Source organism: Dasypus novemcinctus, chromosome 11, assembly GCF_030445035.2.
Source record: "Dasypus novemcinctus isolate mDasNov1 chromosome 11, mDasNov1.1.hap2, whole genome shotgun sequence".
NCBI classification, from domain to species: domain Eukaryota; kingdom Metazoa; phylum Chordata; class Mammalia; order Cingulata; family Dasypodidae; genus Dasypus; species Dasypus novemcinctus.
This window is the reverse complement of record NC_080683.1, coordinates 85222191-85234649: the sequence shown is the minus strand read 5'-3', so window position 1 is coordinate 85234649 and position 12459 is coordinate 85222191. Positions and strand designations below refer to the sequence as shown.

Here is a 12459-nt window from a genome sequence, read left to right as displayed (position 1 = left end):
TATATGGGAATTCTTCCAGTTGCTAATTATTTCTATTCCAATTATATATTTAAGAATTGGGGAAATTACCACAGAATGGATCTATGGACCAATTAGGTCCATTGTAAGTTGGTCCTAAACTAAGACTCCAACTGTCACCTGACCATTGTAAGCCTTCACTTACAACTGTGATGAGCCACAGTGACATTTTGGGTCCCTAGGAATCAGCATTAATTTAAAGCCAGTGTCTAGTATCACTGAAGGTTCGGATATTTCCTTTTCTCTGAATAACAGTTACTCTAGGATATGACCACAGCTCTTTTAGGGAAAGGCTTGGAGGAAGATTTATGGTATCTCCCTGTGACAATGGTACTTCCTCAAGAGGCCCCAACCTCCCCTTGGTCAAGAGGGCCTCGTCTGGAAACTAAGGGAGGTTGTGACTTATCACTGTGGTGATTCAAGTTAAGCTTGGTTACCAGGTATAGAGTTGTTCTTGTTATATACATCAATCAATATTCTAGTAGAGTGCCCATCAATTTCATACTTGAGGATACACTGACCATCAGATATCTCTGCAGGTCAAGGTATTTTGATTACTGATTCATTCCCACTGCCCTTTATAAGAGATGTGTCCAACTTGTCTTTGGCAGTTAAATCCTACTACTTGGTTTCAGCTATGCTGGGATAACATCATTGCCATTGAAATCAGGGAGTCCATCTCAATGGCAATGAGAAACTTGACAAGACTGTAATTCAGCATTCCACACAATATTTATGCTTGATTTTTAGCAGTATCAGTCTTGTGAATACAAGAAATAAGAGATTCTTGTAAGGCTATCGTGGACACTCTCTGGTTCTCAGACCATGATTTGAGCTACGAGTTAAAGTACCTGAGCTGGTCATTTTCTTCTGTAAATGCTCAAGTGTATTCAGAAAAATCTGTATCTCACACCACAGTCTTTATAGTTATCATACTGCTATAACAGTCAAGTGTAGCCATTTATGCTCCTAAGGCACATGCTTCAGTTTGCACTTCATCACACTCTACCACTGGTGACGGACAGTATGACTGTGTTCCCATTTCATGCAGTGGATGACTAACATTCCATTTTCTATTGGCAAGGAGCTCAGCACTGTGGTCAAGGCCAATAATGCAACACAATGAGTCTCAAAATCTCCTCGCTATGGTTCTATCCCCTGGTACCACCCCCATCTCTTGTACCATCAGGGGTTGGTCAGGAGATAGAAAGAACACAGTATTTGAACAGGGAAAGTTTGATAAAAAGAATATTAATAAAAAGGAATTTGGGTGATGGGGAATTAGCTAGTAAGTGATAAAGGGCACTCTAAAGAATATGGAGATAGCAGCTAAAGGGATCAGCTGCTACCTCCAGGGCTGAGATCCATACGTCTTTGAAGAAGGCATGGCCAAAGCTCACTGAATGGCAGAGGAGTTCACTGAAATTGTGAAAACACCCAAAGGAGTACTGTGGGGGGAGTCACTCACAAGGGGTGCTGTGTTGGTGGCACTTTACCATGAAGCTGTGTGCATTTTGAGAGCTGGTGCTGCAGAATCCATGCACACTGCAGGAGCCTGCCTAGAAGAGCAGGAAGAGAAGGCTCTTCTTCCAGCAACTTCCCTCCAGCATCCTTTGCTGACAAAGCTTAACATTGTGTCATATGGCAAAAAAGAGATATTTACAGGGTCCAGATTCATTCTTGTAGATCAGACAATGAAAGGTGAATTTGATGCTGAGAGGCAATAAGTTGATAACTGGTACGGTATCTTGTCTTATTAAATTTTTAGTTTTGTTATCAACGTTATTATCTTCCTCTTGACTTTTGTGTTTTACTTTCTGTTTCAGAAATATTTGTGCATGTATGTGCGTGCACATGTGTGTGTGCACGTATGCATGTATTCAGATTTTTAATCCATTTGGAATTCATTGTGTATGGTGTAATGTGATGATCTAATTTAGTTTGAATAGATTCACTCTTCATTTGTTTTTTTCTTTATTACTATTTTTAATTTTTACTCAATTTTAATTTGAAAGGCCATATATATCATATACAAATTTATGCATGTAAATGTGCTTTTCTGGTATAGTCTGCTCCATTTATCTATTGGTTTATCCCTTTACCCAAACAGATTTTCTTGTCTGAAGATAAAAGACTTGGTTTTCTTTTTCTTTTGAGGTATCCTGATTGAACCCAGGACCTTACACATGGGAAGCTGGAGCACAGCCGCTGAGCTGCATTGGTTCCCTTGAGTTTTGTTTTGTTTTTTTTTCTTGTTGTTTGCTTTTGTGTTTTGCTTTTTTTTTTTTTTTTTTTTGAGAGGCACCAGAAACTGAACCCAGGATCTCACATGAGGGAAGCAGGTGCTCAAACATTTGAGCCACATCCACTTCCCAGATAAAAGACTTTGAATTGGACTTTACGAAACTCTGAGGTGGGCTTCTGGGAGAATTAAAAGACTGTTAAGAGAGGATGGTATTCTTAGTGGAACAAATGGAGATAAATATTTTGAAGTTTATTTGGATTAATCTGTTATACTATTATGGTTTTCCACCTGACAGTAAAAACTTCTTGGCAGCAATTGGCCTCTATCTCTGGTCATCCCATCTACCCAGTAAGTCTAGAATTCATATTGAGAGGCTGCCGGTTGAGAGGCAAGGGATAGGAGGTATGCAAACCAGCTCTTATGTTTTAAAATCAAAGGTCCCATTTTGCCTGGGACCTTCAAGTTGTAACAATCTCAGTCGTTTAACACTATCTTCATAGTATTGATAATAAAAAGTAGATAAAAGTTTAACAGTTTAGAGTTATTTTTATTCATGCAGATGATTACAGAAATAAAACTTGGAAAAATGAGATATGACTACCAATCAAGTCTGAATGGGATTCTGGAAGGAGCAGTTTGAACTTGAAAAGCTGCCAGTTGAACATTTTCTCCCATGTTGGGTAGGGAAACATCATCACTCCTTTTTTTGTGTTTAATAGGTACCTGTAAAATAAATATTAAGTAGATATTGGTGCTTTTTAAGAAGATGATGAATAATTCTTATTAGAGCCTCATAAAAAGTTGCTGTTACTCATGAGACCAGGGTCATTGGTTCAGTCTGGGTTAGGCCACTTAGCATGCCTTCTTGGACATATTTTGTCACTGGACATAAAGACCCCTGGTCAAGAATGAATCAGTCAACGGGTTGAGTGAATCTTGAAGGCTCTGGGAGTTCTATTAATGCAAAATGAATTTTCCTTTGGAAAAGGCATATGTGGAAACAAATAGACATACACTAAAATTTAATGTTTCGGGGAAAGAGGACCACAGAGCAACTGGTGGGTCAAGCCTGTGGTGAGTCACAGCTGGGTATGTTCCCCCTGTATGTTCCCTCTCTGTCTTTTAACTGTGTGTTTAGAAATACTGCAACAAATATTGGCCCCTTAACTTGACCATCAGCTGCAAGAATTATACCTTTAAAGGAGGCCTTAGAATGAAGAAATGATTAAATCTTTTTCTCCTAATTTTTCTCAAAGTAAGAGGGGAAGAAGTCTGACTGAAATGTGTTGATTGGATATGTAGATCACTAAACGGGATTCTGAAAGATAATGGAGCAAAGAGCATAATATTTATTAAAATCATATAGAGAAGGCAGTGGAAGAGGATATAAAAGCTGTTTTATATAAAAAGCTGTTTTATTAAAAAAGTAATTCCTGAAACCTGTTATACTTTAACTGAATCTGCATTCTGAGAATTTTCTTGGAGAGTAGATTCCTCATTTGTCTTAAAATGACCTTCTAAAATGCTTTATTTCTCCTGTGTCAGGGAGCTTAGAGAAGGGATCTGATGCTAATTAATTATTGTTGATGACACTTTTTTTTAAAGAAGAAATTCAGAGAACATAACAAAATGTTAATAGTGACTTCCACACACACATAATTGACTTGTAATTGTGTGGATACTACTGGGCTTAATTATTTCAACATTGGAATGTTTTTATCTAGACCAAAGCACCTAGAAATGACACTAATATATAATTTTTCTAATGTAAGTTTGAAGTGACCGTAAAGCCATAACTTCAGATTTAAAAATTTTCATCATTTCATACATACTATCAAATTTGTCATTACTTACGCTCTTTGGCCTTTGAATCCTCCTTGTTGTTTTACTGTCTATAAGATTAGTCTTCAAAAAGCATTGCTGGGAGTATCTGGATGATGTGGAAGCAGAACTTAGGGAGTAATGAGCCTGGGATACAAGGCCTATGATGTAAAAATGTTAAATTATAACTCTATTTGCAATGTTGGGCCCAGATTTAATTCATGAAATTTTAGAGCTTAAAATGGGTATTTCAACCAACTTCATCAATTTTTTTTGTCTTTATTCATTTTTTTAATATTCCATTAAAAAAATATGAGGTCCCCATATACCTCCCACCCCCCTCACCTCACTACTCCCCCCATAGCAACATTCTCCTCCATCATCGTGAGACATTCATTGCATTTGGTGAATACATCTCTGAGCACCACTGCACCTCATGTTCAATGGTCCACATCATAGCCCACACTTTCCCACGTTCCATCCAGTGGGCCATGGGAGGACATACAATGTCCAGCAATTGTCCATCCAGCACCACCCAGGACAACTCCAAGTCCCCAAAACGTCTCCACATCTCATCTCTTCCTCCCATTCCCCACACCCAGCAGCCACCATGGCCACTTTCTGCACACCAATGCCACATTTTCTTTGATTACTAATCACAATAGTTCATGAATAGAATATCAGTAAGTCCACTCTAATCCATATTCTATTCCTCCATCCTGTGGACCTTGGATTGGTTGTGTACTTCATCAATTTTGAGTGATGTCAAAACCTGGATGACTTCTCTTGCCTGTGGGTCACATGACCAAGGGAAAATGAAAGAAATGATGGGCGACTTGGACTATGGTGGGTAGAAGTAAACCCAATAGGACTTGGTAATTAGCTGGATTTGTAGGGTGAGGAAGAACGGCTCCCAGATTTCTGACTCAGCAAGTGGATAAATGAGATGAGATGGCATGTCTTCTTCCTCCCAGTGTTCTCAGAGTTCAGAGATGGCGAGAAACCAGTCCTCATGAAACAGTCTGAGCCCTGATCAAGCTAGCTTAAGCCAGTCTACCCCTGAGTGTTTTACAGTTTTGTGAGCCAAGAGAATTCAATTTTTTTCCTTAAGCACTTTGAGAGTAACTGCACCAGAATAAACTGTAGTCTCTCAGGAGTTGCAGGTCCCTAGGGAAATTCATGTTAATGACAAGTAAAGGGAGCTGGCCCCTTAACTCTGTCTCCATTTCTGATGTGGGGACCAGGGATGCTGCTGCCATGGCTCCTGCAGAAAGGAGAGGTCTGGGTCACCTCTAGCTTCCAGCTGGGACAATAGCCAAGGAAGAAGAAATGGCCGACTTTTGCCTTTTGAGTGCTATTGCCGTTTTAGGGAGAGGCTAATTAACCTATCTAAGGTCACACAGCTGGCAGGATTTGAACTCTGGCCATCTCACTCCAAAACCCATACATCCAACCACCAGATACATTGAGGAAAAAGAGGCTAGGCTGAGCTAGGCCAATCATGGTGACTGATTTTTGGTGATATTTTCCAAGAGTCTGATCTAGAAGAGAACTTAGAATTTATTTAGACTTCGTCTTATAGGGGGGAAAGCTGGTTTAGAGATGTCCTGAGGTCTGCCCTGTGTGCCACGTCGCTCGCAGCTACACTGCCCAAAGGGCTATTTTGATGGGCATTTTCATAGGACTTAAGCTCTAGCACCCACAAATTATAATGTGTTTTATGAATAACTTTGGCAAAAATATGTCCTAAGGTATTAAAATGCTTCAAAATCCAACAAAGGGTTATCTTTAAGTGGTATATTACCCATTCCCGGGGCCAGATTTGTTACTGAAACCTTTTGGTATAGGAAACTCTTTAGCATCTTGGTATTCAGTCACTACTCCAAGGTGAACTCAAATAGAGAGCTCTGACCGCACATTCGTTATATACTTGGAATTAAGCTTTATGCATTCTTTCAACAAACAGTATGGAGCACCCCTTCGATAACCACTGGATTGCTATCACTGGTCACTGAGACCTTCCTTCCTTTCAGACCCCGGAGACTGGAGGCTGTCCTAAGGAGGAGGGGCGTCCTTACCGCTTGCTGAGCTCTGGACAGCTGATCTCTCGGCATCACTCAGCTGAGTCCGCAGCTCTTCCAGGCGCTGGAAGGCATCCAGCTTCACGCTGCGCTCCTGGGCAAGCCGGCCTCTCACCTGAGGGGGAGATGCTTGGGAAGCAGAGACGCTCTGTGGGGCACACCCGAGCTCCCCGGAACACAGGGGCTCCCACGGAGGGTGTGGGTCCCAGGCTACCCCAGCAACGCAAGTGTCGATGGAATAATCTTGGTTAGGCTGAACACAGCCTTCTGAGAATCCAGAGCTCCAGGAAGGTAAGAATTTAGCCAATGAGGAACGAAGGCAGGGCTCGGGACCCCTTTTGTACCTTCTAATAGACAAGAGCTTACTTGGAAAATTTCTTTTATGTTTGTTTCACCATAGAGAGGGGTAAGGGGAGTGGGAAGAGGAGGGCCCAGTTCACAAAGGGCCTTCCAGGCCAGGCGAGGACCCACAGGAGCGGCTGATGGTTTCGAGCAGAAGAAAGAGTTGATCTCTGCTAAGCACAGATCTGAGCACAGAGATCATTGCCACCTCTGCTGGCAATGTCCTGAGCTGTCTCCCAAGCCTGAAATAAGGCCATATTGGGTGGCAATCTTTGAATTTACTGTTCTAAGCACTTTGTTTTGAGCTAACTAAATTCATCCTCCCCCAAACCCTCTAAAGTACGCACCATTATTATTTCCATTTTACTGATGAGGAAACTAAGGCACAGAGAGACCATTGACTATGCCCAAAGGCACCACAGTTAATGACCTTTGGAGTACGTGGGCTGGTGAACCAGGCAGTGCGACTCCAAACGACCTCGGCAAGGACACTGATGCTCTCTGAGGCTAGATGGTCACTCCCTACCCACAGAGTCGGCAGGCAGCTGGCCGGGGGCTTTCGCTGGCTAGTAAGTCGGTGGCCTGCTACGTGGGGTGGGTGTGCCCAGGGTTCTGCCCAGGGGTATGTGAACTGCGGGGAGAGCTGCACAGGTATTTTAGGAAGGGCCAACAGCTGCTTTTACATACGTATCTGGAAAATATGTATTTACTGGAAGAAATCTCAAAATATTTCTCTTGACTATCTGTAGAATCTCTGCCATTTACCAAAGAACCAACATCTAATGAGAAAGGACTTTGAGACACTAATCTATGAACCTCCCATTTTTGTGGTGGCTTTTAGAAAAGCATCATTTGTAGGACAAATGTGTTATGTCAATTTTTTCTTACAGATTTAGTCATATATTAGTTTACTTTTCAAGAAATAAATATGACTAGTTTTTCTTTTCTTCTAAAACTACTTATTTTCTTTCTCCATTTCTAGAAAAACTATTTTCTCTAGAGTTTCATAAATTCCATTTTTATCCTTTTTTTTTTTTTTTTGGTCATTTATCTTTGTAGATTTCTCCTCACTGATCCTTACCGATCTCCACCTTAAGCACTTGGAAAACTTGGCCAAGAATTAATTTAATTTTCCAACTCCTCTCTCCTCATATCTTTGGTGAATTAATTGACTTCAATTAATTCAATGAGTATGCATGAATTGCCTGCTCTGAAAAGGGCTGCTTCTTTTTCCTTTTATATTGAATTACATTCTGTGCTCTTTTGTTGGACCTTGCATTAATCTATATTTACATTTTAGTATTTCCTCCTTTTTTTTTTTCTATCGTGGGGTATATTTAACAAGAATGTATTGATTGCAAACCATTTCTGCCTTTCATTTTTGTTTCTGCAGTTTCATAACACTTTTAATAAAATCCTCCTAAAATAGCTTCTGTGATGCTTGCAGCTTTTCCAGATTACCCCTCAGAGTTTTCTCAAGGATCCCTAGTTCAAAAATGAGGACTCTGGGGAAACATGTTTTTCAAGTGGGTTACAAGTGTACCAAGATTTCAGCCTTGGACAGTCAGGCCATCACCTCTTGCTACAAGCAGCCTGAGCAATTGCCTAGCGCGGGTATAAATATTACTATTTTCTCGGAGTGTCTAGATGAGCCAAAGGTTGAGAACCACTGCTGCGGAAAACAAGAGAGGGGCATAGAAGGCAGGAGAAGAATGAAATTGTTCGTGCCTAGTGTGCTTTCAAGCGGGTCCTACTGCTCACTGGGATTTACCTGTTGGATCTCTCTCTTAATTTTCTTTTGCTGAAGCTGGCCCAGTTTAGAAGCCCTCTCAGCCTCTTCTGTAAGGAGCTGCAGTTGCTGCTCCTTTTGCTCCACATCTTCCAAAAGCTTCTCCATGCTGGATGTCTTCATGAAATCCAGCTCCTGCCGGTGGCGAGCCTCCTGGGTCACTCTGTGCTCTAACTCCTTCAGCAGTTGAGCCTGGGGCAGGAAAAGGCCAAAGGAAATGAAGATGGCAAGGGCTGGACTCCTCCAGAGAGGGCAGGGCCTGAAAGGCTGGTCAGCATCTGCCCGCAATGGGGCCTGGGGTAGAATTGAAGGGTGCATTTGTGGGCTCAGGGAGATCCCGCCCAGCTGACTGTCCTCTACACAGGCACAGACCACCGAGATGGAGCTCTGCTGGGCACTTAGATTGTGAGCCCCCAGACAAATTCAGGCAGAAATGTAAAACCCACCATCCCCACCAAAAGCCAGGAAAGTGGTCATGCCATAACACAGCAATACCAGGTCAAATCAAGATCGGATTTCAACGTGTATGCCAAGTAACCAGATGGCTAATCAAATAATCATACCCAGCACAAGCTACACTTGTATTGTCATTGAGCCTACTTGAGATTCAGGCTTAATGCTGGGGGAAGGGTGATGGAATATATGCAGTGGGGTGAGGAAGGGAGGGGCTAATCTTGGCTTTAATTTCCAAAATGACTTTGGGGAAAGCAGGTTCTACTTGGTTAAAAAGGAAAACAGTAGTGATAGTGTGGTTCTGCTCTGAGGTTTTTCTGAGTAATACTGTCAGTACTAGCTGGTCAGTCCTTAATTAGAATGTTAAGAGTTATAATAATTGACATGTGTATGGAGACTTACCAGTTTACCAAGCCCTTTATATAATTAATTCACTGGTGTACAATAATGAAGACCTAGAGCCCAAAATACATAAATAAGTAAATTATATTTCACACTTTAAGTACACCCAGTTTTCCCAGGCTGTTGTTTAGATTCAGTTCTTCTCTCTCTAAACCAAGGTCCCTCTGCTTGATTCATGCTCAGAGGGTTGGCATAGTTACTAAGAGTTTAGACTTAAAACACCTTTATTTTGGTGCCAGCCCCTTATTGGGCAGCAGTAAAATCTGAGAGTGAGACTAAATATGGATCAACAGATAAGGACCTCAGATTCTCTGGAGGACGGGCTGGTGGCTGGACCACTCTCTGTGCAGAGGGTTGCTGTCAATGGGAAGTGGGCTTGGACTATGAAAGGTGTTGTATTCAAGGCAGAGAAAAAGAAGCTCCGTGAAGTGTACACACACACACACACACACACACACACACACAGGGGAACAATCTTGCGTGTGAGCGACGCTTTACCATCTCAGTCAAACACGCATAAGAACGAAGGCCCATTGGCCGCTGCCCTTGGTTTCTGGGCTGGACTAGGAGGGAGAAGGAGGGAAGCTGAGGTCCTGGCCATCTTTTTCAGGCCATAAGATCTGCTCAGCTTCACAGTGCACAGCTCTGTTCAGCTTTGCAAAGCGTGTTCAAAGAGAGGAAGAGATATTCTGAGGCCCAGATACCTGTTCATCTTGCTGCTTCCATATCCTTGCTTTGTCAGCCTGGGCCCTGGCCAGTGCCTGCCTTAGAGCCAGTAACTGTTGACGAAATAATACTGCTTCTCGTTCTGCCATTAGCTTGATGCGGAAACACTCTTTTTTGCTTTGAATAGCTTCCTGAAAACATCCCAAACACAGCAAGATAGGAAATAAATTCCTATGGTTTTGGTTTCACAAGCAGCATAGAAACCGTTTCATCATCCATCATTCTTTTGAAACTTCTGGTATGATGAAGCTCCTGTTTGCCCCTGCTTCCATGATTTTAATTAAGAATAGTGGACCAAATCAGAGTGAATACTTTCAGAAACAGTAACAGCAAAGCTTTCCAAGCTGCTATCAATGTGTTTTGGTTTCAATTTGTTTTAAAGCAGTTTTTCCATTTGTTATTTTGTTATTTCATTTTCCTCAGATGAATCATGTATGAAACTCAAAGATGTGCAATATTTTGACAAAGCAGCCTCAAGCCCTTGGTAAAACATCACGAACTTTTCCCTGCCCCTGTGCTAAACTCTTTGATCCACTCTCCTTCACTACTTTCTTCTGCCTCTTTCCTATTTCTCCCGAGGTTCTGACATTGCCCCAAATGCAAGAAAAATCTCCAACTGTCAGATGCTTCGGCACAGCTGCCAAGGGCCACCAGGGCCACCAGCACACCAGCTGTGGCAGAGGCGGCCAGCCACCCCCGGGCGGGCCGAGTCCCCTGCTGGCACTCACCTCCTCTGCCCTGCTCAGCTGCCTGCGGAAGTGCACCTGCTGTGCCGCCAGCCGCCAGCGGCCCAGGTTCCTTGCTTTGCACACCAGCGCGGCCAGGCTGCAGTTGTCCTCCTCCAAGGCCTGCAGCTGCTCCTGCTGGGAAGGCTCACTCTCAGCAAAGACTGCCCCCAACACTTTTCTTGGGGAGGGCATAAATCCTGTCATCAGAAACAAGCCTTCCAAAAAATGACACAATTGGGCAGCGAGCCCCAGTGCCCTGTTTAAATGCTTGGGGCAGTGCTTTCTCAGGGAGACCTGGCTGCAACGCGAAGGGAGCTAACGGGGGTCAAATGCTAGGAGGAAATGCTGCTATCCCATCGTGCAAGGAAATCACATACTTTGGCTGGGTTTTCTTTCCTTCCTTCACCAGGTCTGGCAGAGCCCCATTTTTTCTTTAGGTTCTTCATATTGTCAATCCCTTCGTGTCTCACCTCGCTGACGAGCTCACACACTTTCTGAATCAAATGAAGCTGATTCTCATCCAGCTTCTCCTGCAAATTGCAGACTGAAGTTAAGGAAGTACTATGGATTTAGGGGCGTGAAGGACAGGGGAGGAAGAGATATTTTGTCAACTTTCAATGATTTCACATTAAAATAGCATTCAACCAGACAGTTATTCCATGGAAGTTACACACATGGCCCCTTTAAAATTTTTCCACCCAGGAGCAAGCCTAGAGTGTCAGACACCAAGGCAAACCGAGCAAGTGGGAGGGTCAGAGACAGAAAGCCTGCTGTCCCGACTGTGCCTGGGGAGGACAACTTGGGAGGTTGAGCCTAGGGTTTTGTAGTATCAGGCTGTCTAGGAGCATTAGGGAACTCCATTAAAAATAAAGTGGAGGAAGGAATCAGGCTGTTTCCCTATTAAGATTCCAGTAGAAATTTTATTCCCCATTCTAAATGGCTCCTGGCAAGGGTGAAAAGACCTAACTGTGGGCCGAGCATCCCTGGGGTGAGCAGGGAGGGGTGTTCTTTCAACTATTTCTCTGGAGAGGAAGGTAGGAGAGTCATGCCAGCTGGGGAGCCACGACAGAAGCCTTCCTGCCCACCTCATGCTGCAGTTTCCCAACTTTCTTGAAACCTGGGGCAGAACCGGGATTCCCTATGCTGGGAGACTTGCTGGAACTGTTTTAGCTTGAAAGAAGTAAATGATCTGCTTTTCGTCTAGGAATCTGGCAGAATCTTAAAAGACTTTAAGAAGTTTCTCGAATCATTTCACCCAGGAAAGGTCTCAGCGAATTCTAGCCTTCAGCGCCTGCTCACCCCTCTCCTCAGCACCAGCCCAGCATTTTGATTTTGATCCTTTAATGTCTGCAAGCATTTGAGGTCCCTTCGCAAGTGAGCAGGAGATCCCCAATGCCCTCTGGAATGACTGGCCCAGGCAGAGACACAGGGGAAGGTCTTGTCACACAACGACCCAGGCACCAGGCTGGAATTCCCAGAGAGAGACAAGCAGCGAGGACCCAAATGTGGCGAGCTCTGCAGTGGCTCCAACAGCAGGAAGGCAGGAGCATTGGAGGAGGCCGTGCTGGACTTGAGGGGTGGGGGGTTGTACTGAACTTCACACCTGCTGGGCTGCTGACCAGGCTCCCTGAGGGCCCGTTTTAGGTGCAGGCCATCCATCTTACGGCTGCTTGGACGCCGGAAGAGAGCGCCCGGCTTCCGCAGTGCTGTGGGCACACGGGAGCCCAGTCCCTTCTCTGCTGGATGGATCTTCACTGACAGCTCAGCAGCTCCTGACACTGGGTGTGTGAGAGAGGCTGGCGGGCATTTTGAGAGCTGGAAAACTCTCTGAAAGCCAATCCAGCTTCTGAATCT

At 43.6% G+C, this 12459-nt stretch overlaps 1 protein-coding gene across 4 annotated transcripts in view; it reads right to left on the bottom strand.

The window, feature by feature from the left end:
* Positions 1 to 2789: 2789 nt before the first annotated feature.
* The window catches only part of LOC101426333 (uncharacterized), a 166541-nt gene continuing 156871 nt past the window's right edge, over positions 2790 to 12459 (bottom strand). For 3 of the 4 annotated variants that reach the window (XM_058307234.2, XM_058307236.2, XM_058307237.2), the window contains 7 exons: positions 10983 to 11135; positions 10606 to 10740; positions 9856 to 10008; positions 8279 to 8488; positions 6163 to 6280; positions 4118 to 4245; positions 2790 to 2986 (listed from right to left, as the gene is read on the bottom strand). In XM_058307234.2, coding sequence (XP_058163217.1) covers positions 2861 to 2986; positions 4118 to 4245; positions 6163 to 6280; positions 8279 to 8488; positions 9856 to 10008; positions 10606 to 10740; positions 10983 to 11135 — 1023 coding nt within the window. In that variant the 3' untranslated portion in view covers positions 2790 to 2860. The remainder of the gene's footprint in view (positions 2987 to 4117; positions 4246 to 6162; positions 6281 to 8278; positions 8489 to 9855; positions 10009 to 10605; positions 10741 to 10982; positions 11136 to 12459) is intronic. The other variant, XM_012528997.4, reaches the window with a different exon arrangement.